This window comes from Octodon degus, unplaced genomic scaffold, assembly GCF_000260255.1.
Source record: "Octodon degus isolate 3935 unplaced genomic scaffold, OctDeg1.0 scaffold00061, whole genome shotgun sequence".
Lineage (NCBI taxonomy): Eukaryota > Metazoa > Chordata > Mammalia > Rodentia > Octodontidae > Octodon > Octodon degus.
Window position 1 is genome coordinate 2656292 of NW_004524637.1, and position 18385 is coordinate 2674676.

The 18385-nt window shown below is 40.3% G+C and overlaps 1 protein-coding gene across 2 annotated transcripts in view; it reads left to right on the top strand.

Moving 5' to 3' along the window:
- Nucleotides 1-16292, top strand: part of Morc3 (MORC family CW-type zinc finger 3) — a 54988-nt gene extending 38696 nt beyond the window's left edge. For both annotated transcript variants that reach the window (XM_004634358.2, XM_023718719.1), the window contains exons 10-17: nt 625-729; nt 2780-2902; nt 3009-3083; nt 4015-4060; nt 5109-5275; nt 8973-9861; nt 11036-11193; nt 14870-16292. In XM_004634358.2, the coding sequence (XP_004634415.1) occupies nt 625-729; nt 2780-2902; nt 3009-3083; nt 4015-4060; nt 5109-5275; nt 8973-9861; nt 11036-11193; nt 14870-15023 (1717 nt within the window). In that variant the 3' untranslated portion in view covers nt 15024-16292. The remainder of the gene's footprint in view (nt 1-624; nt 730-2779; nt 2903-3008; nt 3084-4014; nt 4061-5108; nt 5276-8972; nt 9862-11035; nt 11194-14869) is intronic.
- The last annotated feature ends 2093 nt before the right edge of the window (nt 16293-18385 follow it).

Below are 18385 nucleotides of genomic sequence, written 5' to 3' on the forward strand. Positions count from 1 at the left end.
ATATATATAATTGTAGACTTGTACAAGTGATGTGTTAAAGATCTCAGGTAGGGTCTCAAGAATGCTTGGTATGTTCTCTGTCATTGAACTATACCCCTTATTTCCTAGATGATCTTGTCTGTGCTCTAGGAATTTATACATGGTCCTTATAGAAAATCAGGACCGTGGAGATAGTTCAGCAGTCTCACTGCCTGCCTAGGCAAACACAAGGACCCCGGTTTGATCTACCTCCCCACTACCACCACATGCTGTGCCAGTCCCACCCTGGGTGTGGCCAGCCAGCCACCAAGACTGGGCATGGTCACCCACACCTGTAATCACAGCACTGGGGAGGCCGAGACAGGAAGATCACTAGAGTTTGAGCTGCATAATGAGACCCTGTATCAGATACATAAAATTTTTAAAAGTGTTATTCTTTTTTTGAAATGTACACACTGCCATATGATTTTAATGGTAAAAAGGCTGGGGATGTAGCTCAGTGGCACAGTGTTTGTATAATATCCACAGAACCCAGAGTTCAGTTCCCCACACTGAAAAATAATTGTTAGCGGATTGCTTTCTCAGTGTTTAAAAAAATTTGTTTTATCATAGTTTTTTTCTGAATTAATTTTGTGCTTTTTCAAGGCTTACGATTACAGCACTAGGAGAAAAACTGAATGATTACTGGAATGAAATGAAAGTGAAGAAGAATGCAGAATATCCTCTAAATTTGCCAGTTGAAGATATACAGTAAGTACATTGAGAAATAACATCAGTCTCATCAAAGTGCACAAATAAAGCACTATAGGCCTGAATGCAATTAGTAACAACTTCTGGTGCACATAGGAATAATCATCTTTTCTATGAGTAAATGGGTAGTATCTGTGTGGGTGGATAGGACAGGATAGCTGAGATACAGTGAAAATAAAAATGCAGCTCATTGGGAAGCCCCTGCCCTTTTCCTGAATACCTATCTATATATCTGTGCTTTTAAAAGCGTGGGAAGCCAGGTATGTTGGCTCAAAAACTTGGGCCTGTGTCACAGTTACTCTCTCTCTCTTCTAGGACAAAATACTGGACACCTAAAACGGAAGGAAAAGTTCAGCTCGCAGTTAGTGGAGGTTTCAGTCCATACTCAGCTCGCTCCAAGGCAGGGTGGCACACAGCAGAGAGCAACCTTTCATAATGGCAGCAAAGAGCAGAGAGCAAACGGAGGAGTAGTGGCAACAATGGCTAGAGAGAGCAAGTCTGTCTCCCTTAAGTTGCATTCAGGATATCTGCCCCAGGCTGGGTATAGTACTCACACCCATAATCCCAGCAGAACTCATACCCCCAATCTCAGTGGATCATAAGATAATCACAAACTCTAGAAGTCCACCCCATGACTTCATAAAGCTTTGAGGGGGAAAGCTGGATACATACCATAACAGCCTGGAGGTTGAGGCAGGAGGTTCACTGGTTCAAGGTCAGCCTAAGTTACATAATGAGTTCAAGGCCAGCCTAGACTACCTATCAAGACCCTGTCTCAAAAAACAAACAGAAGAATAAAAGCATGGGAAATTTCTAGGGTTAAAAAAGTTGATAATGATAATCTCTTCAAAGGCTCTACTTTTTTTATTTTATAATCTTGTAGATTATTTTTGAAGTTTTATAGAACTATATAAATACATTTTGATCCCTTTTTTTTGGTACTAAGGATCAAACATTAGGACCATGAGTATGGTAAGTGGTAAGTGCACACTACCATAGAGCTACTTACGTACCCTCAATTCACTTTGTCTTTTTTTTGAGATAGAGTCTCACTGTAGTTCAGGCTTGCCTTGAACTCATGGTGATCCTCTTGTTCAGCCTCCTGGCACCACAGACGTATGCCACCATGTCCTGCCCAATTTTTTTTTTTTTTAAAGCAGGGTCTCACTGTATAGTTTAGACTGGTCTGGAGCTCATGGCAGTTCTGCCTCAGCTTCCTTAAGTGCTGGGATTATAGGTATGCACCACCACATCCAGCTTCCGGCCCAATTTTGTTTTTGTATTTAGGACAGGGTCTATGTCATCTACAGGGTCTCACTATGTAGATAGGACTCATAGTGATTCTTCTGTTGGCAGCCTCCCAAATGCTGGGATTACAGTTGCGTGCCACCACTCTGTCTCAGTCGCAGTCTCAGCATGCCCCCGGGGATGGGGGTGGGGTGGTAGGGGGATGGGCAGCACAGCACTGGAGAGGGGATGGAACCCTGTCCGCTGGGCTCTGCCTAAGCAGGCACTTTAGTTCACTGAGCTGTCTGGCTGGTGCACCCAAGTTTTTTTTTAAAAAGAGCAAATATGATACGTCGAATTTAGAAAGTACAAATTTTGCTTATTCAGAATTATGCGATAATAGAAAAGTAAAAATATTAACCATATAATTAATTGCTTAAATTATAATAATGTAACTGCTATATTTCTGTTCTTATTGTGCTTACAAATATACTGTAGATTTAACTTTGCAGGTGCTAACTTAGAATTCTAACTTATAGGGCAAGGTATTTGTAATACTTTTTAATTTGCCATTAACCTGGAAAATTTTAATGTGTTATTTACTAGGCCATGTGAATTATTTTGTTCAAATTGTCCTGTGACCATTAACCATTTTAATGCAGCCGAAATGGTTGTTCTAAAGTTTAAATTGGCATATGAAAAAATAGTCATTCACAGAATTTTCTGGAAATGAATTAAATAATCGGGCATTTGGTAGGAGTGAAGTAGAAAATCTGATGAAGTAGACTGTTACCCGTAATAATATCTTGCTTTTGTCTCATAGGAAACGTCCTGATCAGACATGGGTTCAGTGTGATTCCTGTCTAAAGTGGCGAAAATTACCAGATGGGATAGATCAACTTCCAGAAAAATGGTATTGCTCCAATAACCCTGACCCACAGTTCAGGTACCATATAGTTGGTAGTGCCCTTTTTGGACAGGCAGAAAGTACTGTTCAAGAGGTCTGAATAGGCGCTGGTGATGTGTTATTGCCATGTGCTCTTTCTGTCTAGAAATTGTGATGTTCCTGAAGAACCTGAAGATGAAGATTTGGTACATCCTACCTACGAGAAAACCTACAAAAAGAAGTGAGTGTTGCATTAATGTATGGTAAGAGAGGAGGGAAGGCCCAAATCATAAACAGTAATGTCTCACCTTTATGATTGATGCTTCTTCCAATACAAAGTTGGTGTATTCTAGTGTAATGTAAAAGGACTATGATATAGAGTACCTAAAAGTTGTTTTTTAAGTCTGTTACCTGCTGTGTGATCACTGAGTGTTTATAGCTATCCTATCTAAGACACAAAGATTGTAGATACTTGACTTTGTTGAGCCATGCACAGGAATTGTTAAGTGAATGTTCCTCTTAGGAGCATTCAGTCTTAACAGGTGAGGTGTGTATATTACTAATTAGAGTAAGGAGCTCAGGGGGAGAGATTGCTTCTGCTCAAGGAGAAGAGGGCAGAGAAGGATCAGGAAACCTCATGAATATGATTTTCGTGATCAGTGGGTAGCAGGATGTGTAAGATGAGTATACAGGGAATAGTGATTCATTCCAGTTAACTAGAGTAGATATGTGAGTGAGAGTACCAGAAAGTGGAGATGGGTAGACAGCCTGGGCCAACTGTAGGCTGACATGCTGGCTATAGAAGGCTAGGCTCACTGAGAATTGCCCAGATGGCTTTGCTCTAGAACACTATCCTGTACTTATGTTTACTGGCAGTACTGGATACAGAGTGCCTGTGCGATCTTCTAGTTCAAGGGCCTGCAGCTAAGGCCTGAGGGAAATTGAAAGCTTCAGGAAGACATTAAAGTATTCTGAGATTGTGTTTTTAAGGTGGGAAGAAAAAAAAAAGGAAGTATTCCTTGTCCAAAGCCTTGCCACTAATTATGATGAAATTAAAACAGAGCAGCATACATGTCAGAGCATTTGGTAATGAAGTATGTCATTGGAAAATAGGATTTAGAAGTAATAATGAGGCAAATGTGAAATGTTCCTTTCTCATCTTTCTTTTAAAGCAACAAGGAAAAATTCAGGATCAGACAGCCAGAAGTGATCCCTCGAGTACGTAAGCTTTCTATTTTATACCTTTGTCTGTTCTTGGTAGTACTTAGTTTAATGCATTTTAGTTTTGGGGCTTACGTAGTGGTTGGAAGGAATCTTAATCATTCAGTTCACATGTTTTTGTTTTGTTTTGTTTTTTGTACTACTCCCTTGCCCTCTTTTCCGTCCCAAACTTCTAACCTGGCAGCCTCATTCAGTGTGTTCAGTTTGGCATTGTCGGAGGAAGGGCAAACAAACACTCCTTTAAGGCTCTCGGTATACCCACAGTTATGCACAGTGTCACAGCAACACCTGAGGAGTCATGTTCTGGTGCTGACCTAGTTAGAGCCAGGGTCTTCCCTGTTGTTGACGTTGGGCGTTCAGTTCTCTTTTGGTTAGTGGTGCCAAGAAGCTCTGGCTGAGTGTGTGAATATAAGAAAGGAGTTGAATTTCCTATGTGAGGAGTTATAGTCTGTGTATAATGTATGTGTTTGAGTATAATTACATTGATGGAAGGGCTCAAGGGTGAGAATAGGTTAGGCAGCTCTCTGTAATTTCTTTCCTTTTTTTGATACAGGGTCTCGCTACACAGTTCAGACTCATACTGATCTCCCTGTCTCAGCCTCCCTAGTGCTGGGATTACAGGCATGTGCCACCATGCCCAGTTCTGGGGCCTGCACAGCATGCGGTACTGGGGATCACTTGCCAGGCAGGTGCTTATACCGTCGAGCTGTCTCCCAAGCCCTATAATTTCTTTATCTTAGAACAATGTTTTCATTCTGTCATGTTAAGTGCTGTAGTATGGGGTCATTACAGAGCATATAAAGGTTTTTTTTGGCTTTGTAGGCCACATGCAGACCCTTAAAAATGTCAGACCATTTTGAGCTTCCTTGCGGGCTGGATTTGCTTTATGGATCTGTTCACTGATCCTGGTTAGCACAGGGAATTGACATGTTCAGGCTAGTTCTCATGTCTTCTGGGATAAAAGGAATGGAGAAGATCGTATCTTGTGTTTGGGGAACATCACATTAAACCTACTTGTTTAAGTTCTGCCTTTCTTCTCCCACAGATCAGTGCTGAGCTGCTGCACCGGTCACCTTCTGTGCCGAGTCAGAGCTTTTCTCCTGCAAAAGAAAGTCTTCCAAGAGCACATCTTCCAGAAGTAGCCAATTCTTACTCAACAAGACTTCTGAATAATCATCGCATCTCACCCCAGTCCGACCCTGAGAACAGCAGGTGAGCGACGAAGATGTGCTTTTCCATTTGTTCCTTTATGTGACACTTCTAGGACAAATAATTTAGCTGTAGGAAATCAGTTTACATAAATGTAACAAGATTGCTTTATCTAAAGTCTAAACTTTCCCTCACTTTGGGCCTGCTACCTACCTATGTCATGTTAAAATTATTAATTATTGCTAGGCATGGTGGTGTGCACTAAGTGTAATACCAGCCATTTGGTAGACTGATGTGGGAAGGGTCACTTAGGTCCCAGAGTTCAAGGCCAGCCTGTACTCTAAAAATAGAGTGAGGCGAAAAGACATTAAATTGTGTCTGTTACAGGGTTTGATCAAACTGTAACCTCTTTGGGGCCAGGGAGATGGCTCAGTAGAATAAGTGCTTCCCTGGCAAGCGTAAGGGCCTGAGTTCAATCCCTGATTCTGAAAAAAAAAAAAAAAAAAAACCCTTTCTTTTGAACTTTTTTACAGTGTGAAAAGTACTTTTTAAAATGACAAGCTAGGTTGGTATCATAGCACTAGCACTGGGAGGCTGAGGCTGGTAAATCACTTCGAGTTCCAAGCTAGCTGGTGCTACAAAGTGAGGTCAAGGCCAGCCTACACTACATAGTGAGACCCTGTCTCAAAAGCTAAATAACTGCATGCCGTGCGGGCTCCTCCCCTGGGGTGTGCTGAGCATGTGAGCATGTGACCATGACCAAATCCGGGCGTGGTGGTGTACATCTGTAATCCCAGCACTGGGAATCAGGAAAACAGGGGGATCACTATGAATCTGAGCTGTGAAGTGAGACCCTGTACCAAATACATACATGAAAAAAGATAAATAAAATTAAAGAATAACCAGTTTCTAAATAAAGGAAAACATGAAGCATTTAATAATGTAATAATAGTGTGGAGTACAACCAGAAGTTCTTAGCATAACCCTTGAGACATGAAGCACCTACCCTTCTCACAGACTGAAGCATCAAGAATGGACGTGGTGTCTGGGGCCTTGTGGCCTAGGTTTGCTGCACATGAGAGAGAGAGGAAAAAAGTGTGCTGCCAGTTTTGTCTCTGCTGTCACTGGCAGACAGCATGCGGAGATGGCCTCCAGCTCCATGTTGATTTAGCCCATTGTGCTGCACCTTTATTTCCCCTGAAGTTCAGGCTGGTTTCTGGCCGTGAGGCTGGGATCAGACCCCTTCAGCCTATAGCAATCAGTGAACCTTCTGTGGGCTTGAATGGAACCAGCCATTGTTCTGAGTTCTGAGCTCAGTTGTCTACTCTCCAGGATGCCTCCTGGCCAATTGCTGTCTCCCAAGGGACAACCAGATCAAATCCACTCACCAGCCAGTGCAGCCCATGACATCCACTCCTCCATTGCACTGCTGCATTTCTCCATGGAGGCCTCTGGGGTCTCCAGCAGTCACCATGTGTCCGAAAATGTGAACTGCACCTCCTGTGCAATGAGTCCCTATTTGGAGAAGGCATCACCTACCACCGCCTTCTTTGTTGAAGTCTCTCTCCACTCACCCCTTGAGCTTCAGTTCTCACATCCGATCTTTCCTGAGTTCAGAGAACTCACCTGCTTCTTCCCTCTTTCTCGTCTCCTTGCATTGCTGTCTGGACAGCAAACCTCAGAGAGGCCCTTTCTCTGCTACTTACCACTGGGCCATTTTCCCAGAAGTCTCCTCTTGGCTTTTCTTCATAAAAATGATGGTTACACAAATTAAGAATTTATTTTAGAAGTTGGCTGACATTAAAATGGAGGAAGAGAATATTTAAAGTCTGTATTTAATTCATAAGTTCATAAAGCCAATGGACTGTGGAAAGGTGTACCTAAAATGAGTCTTAGTGAAAACAGAAATTAATATGATAGGAAAAATAGCAAGGAAGGTCCTAGATAAGAGAACAGAGTAGTTGAACAAGACCTCCTTGATACAGTAGACCAGAGAAAGTTGTGCTCCAGGCCTGCTGGAGAAGGGTGTAAACCAGACAAGCAATGTAGTTTCAAGAGTCTCAGAATGTAGAACACGCTAGGTGCCAGTGCAGGGGAAGTTAGGGGCAGAGGTAAGAGTCTTGCTTGGAAGTTAAGGCAGCACAGGCCAGGTGCTTAAACTACTGAGCTATATCCCCACCCAGCATAGGCTTTTAGATCTCTTATTCTATGAAGTTTGGCAACTGCTGTTTCTTTTTCTCTATCAGAAGATAGGAAATCATCTTTCTTTTAAAAAAAATGTTTTATGAAAAAAAATTTCATAACAAAGTAATGAAATAATAGATTGTATCATTGTTTTGAATGTATTACTCTGTGTGACATAGAAAAGATTCTGTTTTATAAAGGAAATAAACAGATGAGGAAATTTACTTTCTGGAACAGTTTGTAGAGCTGAAAAATTATATGAGCTATGTTAACAGGCATAAAGGAAAGCTTGTGTACTAAATGGTAGGCAGACAACTGTTCTACCTTCCAGTCCCTCCTGTTTCCTGAGGAAAGCCATAGGTAGTGACAGTTTGAGCCCATTTGGATGGTAGGCCAAGCTCTCTGTGCTCCTGGTTCTGTTCCACAGGGTGTCAGGGACTGCCACATGGGTGATCTTTATATAGGACAAAAGGAGAACAAGTGTTCAGTTCTTTGGTGGTGGGGGGGAAGTAGGGTAAATATTGAGTAAATGAATCTCTTAGTGCAAAAAGATAAATAGGTATAGAAAAGACAATGTGTTAGTACATGAGGCCAACATCTGAATATAAAGGCAGTTTTCAATGTGGGAAAGCAGAAAAAGGAAGGGTCCAGAAGAGAGGAAGTAACAGCAGAGCAAGACTTACTTCCATTAAGTACAGAGCATGGTGCCTGGGAAAAGACTGATTTCCAGGGCATATCATTCAAAGAATGCAAAACACAGATTAGAAGGGCAGAAACATTCAGTGATAGATGAAAACAGGTGGTCCTTTTACATTTGTCAGAAAGTAATTTCCAACCTGCAAGTCTGTGGAACAGTAAACTTGAGCAGGGACTAAAGGCATTTCATTTGACAGGTTCCTGGTACCCTTTCTCAGGACAGAGGTGGTGCTCGCTCCTCTGCAGGAGAGAGTCAGCCAGGAAGAGGGAATCCTTAAGATCCAGCAGGTCCAACCAACATGCAAGGCCTGGAGAGCAAGCCAGGCATGTAGAAGAGTAATCTGTTTTGATGAGTTTACAGGTCACCATGCAAGTAGAAAAAAAAGGCAAGGTTTAGTTTAGGGAAGCTTGTTTTATATAAAATGATAATATTACTGGTTTGCTTCATGGCTTCTCTCTGATCACTCAGTGTGACAAGTGGAAATGACCTCCCTATCCCCTAGGGGACATAGGAAGACATCTGATGTGGGTGTCACTCTGGGGTATGTTCCTTGAACTCTCTGGAGCACATCCATGGAGAGAAAGATGGATAGCATATATAGACCTGGTACTTCAAAGAGATTTGACGGTTAGTTCTGTGCAAGTTTAAAAATAGGCCCAGGCTGGACTAGCTGAGCAGCATGGTGCCTGCCTGGCAAACACAGGGTCCTGAGTTGGATTCCTAGTATCCAAAAAAAGGGCCCAGGCAGTTCTTAGAATTTCACAATTATTGTGAAATTTGTTGGAACAGGGTATTTATTTTAAAAAGTTATGTTTATTTTGAAGGCCGTTTATTTTGTTCATATCTATATTTGATAATCTCATATAAAATTTTTTCCAGCCTAAAACGGAGATTTTCTACTCGTTCCTCAATTTTGAATGCAAAGAATCGGAGATTAAGTAATCCAACCTTTGAAAATTCTTTTAAAAATGATGATGAGGATGATGAGGATGTCATCATCTTAGAAGAGAACAGCACTCCTAAGCCCGCTGTAGAACTTGGTGTTGAAGCTAAGCCAGAACCCAGCCACATTAAACAAAGTGGCATTCAGGTGAAGATTGTGGATGACACTGAGCCTCCTGGCCAGACTAGCTCCAGCTCTTCGTCTAGGTGTGATCAGGGCATGGCTGCAGCCACCCAGACTGAGCCTCCAAGTTTAGTTGTTAAAAAGGAAGAAACTGTTGAAGATGAAATAGATGTAAGGAACGATACGGTGGTGTTGCCTGTCTCTGTAGATGCTGGGGCACAGCTACAGGACAACCAAGAAACCTTTGAACAGTCTGTAGAGAATGCTGGCTGCCAGTTACAAGTACTAAGGAATGAACTCCTTCTAGTCACCCAAGAAAAAGACCACTATAAGAGACAGTGTCACATGTTTACTGACCAAATCAAAGTATTACAAGAGAAGATCCTAGAAATGAATGACAGATACGTCAAGAAGGAAATTTGCCATCAGTCTACTGAAACTGATGATGCTATGTTTTTATTTGAAAGTGTTAATGGCAAACCTGAAAGTCCAGACCATATGGTATCTCAGTATCAGCAGGCTTTGGAGGAAATGGAAAGGCTGAAAAAACAATGTAGTGCTTTGCAGCATGTAAAGGCCGAATGTAGTCAGTGTTGTAATCTTGAGAGTAAAAAGGACCTGGACGAAATGGCTGTGCAGCTTGATGATGTTTCTAAACAGCTGGACAAATGCACTGTTGAGAGGGACCAGTACAAAACTGAGGTGAGTCGTGGGAGTCCAAGGTTGTCATCCTCTAGAGCTGCCAGGCACTTTCACAAATTACTAGTCCTGTGGATTGAATGAAGCCATTAGTTCTAAACTGGACCATGGGGGATATCTCCTGGGGGATAATGGATATACTTCAGTTTTGCTCCTTATTGTGTCTTTAGGAGATTGCTGGAAAGTAGTCATAAATGCCTGGCAGTGCATAGGACAGTGCTCTACAGAACTAATTGTCCTGATCAGAATACCCATATCATTCATCCCCTTTAAGACTGCTACGTGGTGTAGTCCGAAGTTTCCATCCGTTACTGGTATACCTTTCCGTAACTCTACAAGATAGATGGTGGCATTCCATTGTAGAGATTAAGGTCCTGTTAGGTAAGACTAGGTTTGTGCAGAACGAACAAGACACTTGGAATACCGCGGAAGTGCTACATCCACTGAGGAGGTAGGCTGCTTCTGTATTGCTGCTGTTCTTCTCAGCCTGCACTTGTGTCTGAGGTAGCTCCTTGGGTCCAGGCATCCTCACCATGTTCCAAGCTGCAAGAAGGAAAAGAGGGAGGCTCCTCAGAGCTACTGTGTTTCATCCACCGGAACGGAGGCACCTGGCTTGCGCCTGTCGGCCTGGGAAATGCAGGTGCTATTCAGGGGTCTTTCAAGCAGGAAGGAGAAAAACAGTGGCTATCAGATGATTAATGACTTGTATATATGCCCCACTTCAAACTCTGGAAGCTCCTTTTATCTACTCTAGATACATACGTTATTTTTTATGTGGTATTTGAAAGAAAACTGGAACGTATGGTGCTGTACTGCCCCTGCTTGGAAATATTGTTAACTTAAGTATGCATTAAAACATTCTTCATGGTACTTACTATTTAACTTAATGTTGAATGTGTAAGAAGTGAAAGCCACAGTAATATCAGCAAACTTAGGTATTGGTCTTTCAGTTTCTGGGTGCCACTTAATTTTGGGTAGGTGACAATAACATTTTAAAAAGATGTAGAAGTGATGTTAAATGAGTGAAACTGCTTATAAAAAATTACTAGGACGTGTGTATTCATGTTTTTTGATAGTTGGTAATTTTTATCAAGCTAGTTTTCTGTATTTCTTAAGTTTGAACTTTGACAGTATTTTGAAATTTTACAATTATAAAAGCCGTTTATATTTTTGTCAGGTTGCTCTGTTAGAAATGGAAAAATCACAAATTCATTCCCAGTGTGAACAACTGAAAACAGAAATTGAACAGTTAAAATCTACAAGGCAACAAATAGGACCAGATGTTTCAACTTCAAGTAACATTGAGGAGCCTGTAAACTACTTGGATGGGGAAAGGTAATATTTAGTGACACATTGCCCTGGGCTGCATTTCTGGTTATCACACTCATTTGATTTGTCACCACACATTGGCTTTCAGTGGTACGTGTTTGTTCTGTCAGAAGAAAGTCCCTGTGACCTAGCATTTCAGAGTGATTCAACAGAAGTAATGGATTGCCACCATGGTCGCATTAACAGTTCAGGTTCTTAAGTGAAATAATTTAGAAGGGATAAAGAGTGGTTTGGAATGTTTTGAGGAGCAAAGTTAAAATTGAGCTACCTTTTGTTTATGGGTCCATGTTCTTATTTCACTGTATGTGTATGTGAATCTTTTGGGAAATCATAAAATTACCAAAAATGGTCCTCAGTGTGATAGCACACTCTTATGATTCCAGAACTCGGAGACTTAAAACAGGAGTCTGTGAGTTTGGACCCTAAAATGTATTGCAGTAAGACACATGGTCAGTAATCCTCAGAATCCTTCATAGGAACACACATAATCCATTATCCCTGCCCCTTTCTAAGCAGTTCTGGAGCTCCTTTTCTATGAGCTATCAAGGCTGCCTTGATGTCTTAAATCAGTTCAAAACCTTTATCTTTACTGGTCATTTTGACTTTAGGAAAGACCTGCCACTAGGTGCAGGGGACAGATTCCATGAATTAGATGGCTAGGGATTCACTGTAATAGTTAACTCATCTGCCTTTCTGTGCTTTTTTAGTAGCATTCAGCTGTGTTTCATCACACCTGGTAAAGACACTTTGTAAGCATGGAGGCCAAAGACCCAAAGTCTTGACCAGAATTTCTAAAGATGAGGACCAAGTTTTATAAGTACCTATATGAGTTACAGAGATGGATTCTCCTCCCAATTACTGAATTAGAAGCTGTTTTAAACAAGCCTCCAAATGGTTCTCTTGTACTCTAAACTCAGAGTAACTGGCAGTCTTTTAGTCTGTGTGTGGCAGCCATATGATACTGATGCCTGAAATGTGAGTAGTCTGAATTGAAATTTGCTTTGACTTCTAAAGCCCTTAGGGGAAAGGGCAAAACAGAGGTACAATAAGAAGTTTTGCTCTTTGAGACAGGATCTCGTATGTAGTTTGGGCTAATTTTAAATGCACTGCGTAGCCCAGGCTGAACTAGAACTCAAGATGATCTTCCTGCTTTAGCTTCCTGAGTGCTGGGATTATAGGTATGCACCACCATGATATAGTGTAAAACAATACTCTGGCTACACTGCTTTAAATAAAATATACCACTAAAATCAGATTTTTGTTTTACCTTTTACTATGGCTGCTGGAATATAGAAGATTCAATTTAATGCAAGCATTGTTTATCTTAGACAATCTAGACACTGCAAATAGGAATCTGACACATTGCTCATAAATAGCAAGAAGTGGCAGGGATAATCAAACACGGAAAAGAGTTGGTAAGAAGAGGTTGTATTGGTCATTTGCTTTCCTGTAGGACAGAGAGCTTATTTGTGGTAGAGGAGATCTTCTTGGGAGGAGATAGCATAGGGTTGGCTAATAACTTGTGGAAAACAAAGTGAAAAGGAATTTCACCTTTGATTGGCCATGAGTGTTAAGTGCGGAGAAAAATGGCTGTTGTGGGAGTAATTACAGTTTTATGCACAATACAATGAGTGGGTCTTTTCATAAAAGCTCGTAAAATCAGTGTACTCAAAATGACCATTTTTCTGCCTTGTGAGACTTAAGGGTGCACATCATACCTGCTTCAGAGTTCCACTCTAGAAAAGCCAGTGCTTTAATTAAATGTGGACTTACATGGGGTACAGAGAGAGTAAGAGCAACTCAGGCATTTCCTCATGTCCTATCTCTGAGAAGGAAAGACTGCTGCTTAAATACTTTTTTTTCCTTTTTGAAGCACCCTGGGAGTCAAATTGGGGACCTCAAACATATTAGGCCAGTGCTCTACCAACAACCCACAGTGCCAGCTCTGGAATTTTTTTTTTTTTTTTTTTTTTTTTGACGGAACTGGGGATTGAACTCAGTCCCTTGTACTTGCCAGGGAAGCACTTATTCCACTGAGTCATCTCCCCAGCCCCTGGAATTTTCTTTTTAAATCTGGAATACTGACAGTCATGAGCGAGGCATCAGAGATAGTGATGATCTCCAGTCAGTTTTTCCCACCGTTTCAGCGAAACAGTTCTTTGTAAATGTGGGGTGAACTTGAGCATGTAACAGATTCAGAGAAGTCCTTCTAGCTTAACATTATTTAACACAGAATTTTACAGGTTTATCTGACCACAGAGCTGTTTTTTCTCTTACATGTGTTTTAGGGGAACAGTTTGTATTTTCCTCAAAGTGAATGTAGAATTCAAAGAGATGCATTCTATATTCATAAACCATTATTTTAACTGGCATGTGACTTTTTTTTTTTTTTTCAAATATGGCTGCTTTCCAGGTAATAAGACTAAATTATAATCATATTCTCTAGTTTACATATTTTGCTAGTCTGTTCTTCCTCCAGTTTGCAAATTAAAAGATGTAGGGATCAAACCACACCACTAAATTAATGAAACATACTATTGTTCTTTTTTTTCATGTTTTTGTGGGTTTTTGAGACAAGGTTTTGTTATGTAGTTCAGGCTGGCCTTGAACTAAAACTCAGCAATCCTCCTACCTTGGCCTCCTGAATGTTGGGATTACAGGCATGTACCACCCACCTGGCTGAATTTCAATTTAGGCTAATATCTAACAGATGGAATGAATTATTAAATTCATGATCCAGTGCTCCAGGAGGACTTTTACTTTTCTTTTGGTTCACCTGTCATTCTACATAGGTTTAATTTTTACACTTTCATTCCAAGTTTTAAGATGCACATGTATTTTTAAGTCCCACTTGTATTTTTTTTTCTTTTTATTTTGAAAAGTAAAAGCAAAGCAGGAATAAAAATCAGAAACAAAGAAACAGGGCAACATACAACAGTACATATGTTACAAATTTTCAAACCAAGAATAGCTGATTAACAATGGTTGATATATTATCTTTCTTTAATGTATTTAGTACAGGGTCTACACTACACAGATCGGACTTGTAGTGATCCCTTCCTGTTTTTCAGCCTCCCAAGTGCTGGGATGAACCACCATGCCCAGTGCATGGGGGAGGGGGAGGTTATTAAGGGGAAAAAGGGGGGGGTTGGGGGCGCGGGGAGACTGGCACAGCAGGCCCGGGATCGAAACCCCAGCCCCTGCATCTGCCTAAGCACATTTTTCAAACTGCTGAGCTCTCTGACTGGCCCAGGTTGATATATTTTCTATTTTGTCATCATATCTGTTGCTCAGATTAGCAGATACCATTATGTAAGATTGGACATAGGGTTGTATATTACCACTTGCTTTCAAGAAACCTTAAATTTTTGTTGTCTTTTTTTTAAAGTTTGTTTTATTTATTTATTTTTTTATTTTTTGGCGGAACTGGGGATTAAACTCAGGACTTTGTGCTTGCCAGGCAAGCGCTTATTCTACTGAACTATCTCCCCAGCCCTAAAGTTTGTTTTAAAGAGAATATGGTAATAATTGATGTGACAGAAATAGTACACATTTGAGAGATCAAGATGTCAGTATTCAATTAAGCATTTTTTTTGGTATTGCACATTGCTGTCCTCAATGTAGTTGCTTAGTCCGGTGTATTTTAATGCTCATCTGATAAGTTTTCTATTTGTATTTGCAGTCTCAAGCTTCGATCTCTTCGAGTTAACGTGGGACAGCTGTTGACTATGATTGTGCCCGATCTTGATCTTCAGCAAGTGAATTATGATGTTGATGTGGTTGATGAGATCTTAGGACAGGTTGTGGAACAAATGAGTGAAATCAGTAGTACATAAAGTACTACTTGTGAAAATATAAAACCTGTGCCCGGTTTTTTCACATGTACAGCTTTCCAAATGTAAACAGTCTTGTTTTATAGTTAAAGTGTAATAGGTCTGTCATCTGACAGACTGCAGAATCCTAATTCTTACTGTATTCTATGCACAAATGCTTTTGAAATAAATGCCTACAAATGGTCGTATGGAGCAGGCGAATGGCTAATTTATGATTATTTTGAATGTAAATATTTGTAATTAACCCTATACATATTTTTATTGCTCGAAAGTCCTTCAGTGTTTCTCACCAAGAGCTTTTCAGGTTTTTGCTAAGCCTGGTGTAGTTTTTTTCTGGTTCCCAAAGTATTTTTCTCTGAATTGATGGCTGTCCTATAATGCAAACACAAAACATTACTACCTTTGATTTTCTTAAAAAGGAATTTAGGATTTTTAAATAATAACATCCCTGATAAGTATGTGCTTATGAGGGAGTTGAACATTAATGTTTCTTTTTATAAATTCCTGTCTCTGAAATGTTAAAATATGATAAGCATTGCCATGAGTTTTCTTGTACTGAGATTACCAACAGATTTAAACACAAAACTTTTTATAGAACAAAGAAATGAACTTTAGAGTATTGAAAATATTAAATGATTACCAAGTTTACTTTTGAAGCCCATTTTTGGCTGTTTATTCAGCATTGAGTGGGCACTATAAGTATTTAATATTTCTTTTTGTGAAATTTCTTGTACAGCCCTTTGTAGGATTACTGCAGATTAATGTGAGTGAGAAAGGCAGTCTTTTTTGAGCAATACTGCATACCTTTGCTTATACCACAATCCTAAGTGTTTTATATCCTGGAGTTGAGGAGCAGACTGCCTAAGGATTATAGTATTACATGGCAGAAGATATGTTTTATTGGTTCCATGTTTGTGCAATCCTAAAGAGATGGCTTTCTATTAAATATATAACTCTGTATATAACTAAGAGTCATATTTTCCACAACTAAAGTATGCATTATTTTTTCCAAAGGTTTATCATTGCTATTTATTTTTACTTTTGTTTCTGAAAGTTCAATACATACTCACTTTGTATGTTTAATTACATGTACATCATATATAATGAATTTTTACTGTATAATACCTCATGAAAGGAGCAAATAAATGGAGATTGTTTTTATTTGCTTGATAATTGGAAGTATTTTTGGTATGAAGCTGGGATTCTGTCACAATTTTAACTGGTCAATTTTAAAATACCTTGTAATAAAAATATACAATGGATAATTCTTCAGATATTTTCCAAGAATTCAGTGTTATCTTCAAAATATTCTATTTGTGAGACCCTGAAGTTGAGCTGCTTTTACTACATTACCACAGGTTACATTTTGAAGACTAAAATTTTGCTTTACAGCTAAGGGAGACAGTGTGTTAGTTCTTTGCTTTGTATAAATGATTTCATCTGGAGAATACTGCCTGACCTGTAGCATCTGTGTAAGTCACAGAAGCTTTGCTACTAAGTTAAAATAGTGGTTCTTTTGAGAACTTGACATTTTCCCCTTCCTCTTGGTCAGCTTCTGTATTCTTGTACAAATGTACTTTATATATGGCTATTATCTGGCTAAATGGGAAAATTAGCCATAGGATTCGTAAGAGAAACTTGTTTGCTAAATTGAGTTTTTAGAACTTATTACATACTTTTCACTCGTTAGAATATAGCAGTGAAAATATGGCTAACAAAAAAATTGGTAGGAAAACATGGACTGTGTATGTGTGCAATTTAAGTAGCTATAAAAAATGACAGCATTTATCTAAGGTTGGGTCTATTTTCAGGTTTTATTGATGTAATTTCAGTTTTTCTGTGTTAATTGTTTCAAGTTCTTTGTCTTGCCAGTGTAAAGAACTTAAGAGTTTACATTGATAATAGCCCTGAGCACTACCAAGCAAATCCATTTCAGAAAATCCATGGCAGGTAGAGTGCTCTTGTCCACTAGCTCATCCTGAGCTTGCGTCCTCCTGCTCAACCTTTGGACATTGGGCTATAGCTCACAGAATGCCATCAATGTCTGGTTATTATGGAAGAAAATTAAATACATTTATAGCTTTGAATATTAGATTTCTCAGTCACAAAGTTAATTTTCCTAGAGTGGTGTGTAGAAAGTAAGTCCAGACCAAAGGAGACAAGGGTCACCACTTAAATACAAGTGGAGCCATTGCGTGGACTTAGGGAGAACCCAAGCAGGAATTACCATTTTGTTGCCTGCTCACCTCATCCATAGCACTGTGAGCGAATGCACCTTTTCAGCTAAGTTGGGCACAATACAGCCTCCAGGGTCAGTGTTTTGCTCTGTAAGAGTGAACAGACGTGGAGAACCACAAAAGGATTTCTTGCAAAATGGGACTCATTGTCATGGCAATAAGATACAGAGTATGTTTCAGTGTGACTTAAAAGAACTTTCATCCCAGCTGGGTGTGATGGCACACACCTATAATCCCAGCACTCGGGAGGCTAAGGCAGGAGACTTGCAAGTTCAAGGCCAGCCTGAACTACTGTTTCAAAAACAACAAATATGTTTCCATTCTTGGCACTTCCTGTATGCAGTGGTGAGCATTTATCTGTCCAGGACTTGACTTGTCTCAACCAAGCCCTACGGTTCCAGTTCATTTGGAATGGGCCTTAAAATTGCCATGGAAACATCCCTAAGACCTGTGCATTCCCACCCATGGGCTTCCGGGTCTGGCCTCCATCCTATCCTATCCCATCCCCTAACCCTTAGTGCGCCCCTATGTCATCCCCTTAGGGTAAACTCTTCACTTTTGTAAAGTCGGGCTCGCTGCTACCCATCTAAAATGCAGTCACTCGATGCCACTTTAAAAGGCAAAAGATTTATTCGATCTGAAAAGAAACTAGAGTATATACCGCTTCACTTTGAAACTTGAACTTTCACATCCGAAAGGACCGCAAGCGCAGAGCCTCCAGGCGCCCTTTTCCTTCCCCCTCCTTCCCACTGCATCTTGATCCCAGGTGTAAGTCGCTCAGAACACTGGAGGATGGAGCCTCTCACTGGCATCTGAAAGGGCAAGACCAGGCTGCATCTTTGAGGGATGACCGCTGTCAACCAGCTGGGGCACCAGTGAACAATTTGGTAATGCAGGTGGATGTCAAAGATGTTTCTCCACTTTTCTCTGTAGGAAGGTTTTAGGAAACGAAAAAATTTTTTTTCGATTTATCTTTTTTTTGGCGGAACCAGGGATTGAACTCAGGCCTTTGTTCTTGGCAAGCAAGCGCTTATTCTACTGAGCTATCTCTTTGGCCCCTGGAAATGAAATTCTGAGTGGTCTGGTTTTGAACTTCACTCACTGTAGGTTCTCCAGCGCCCGATTAGG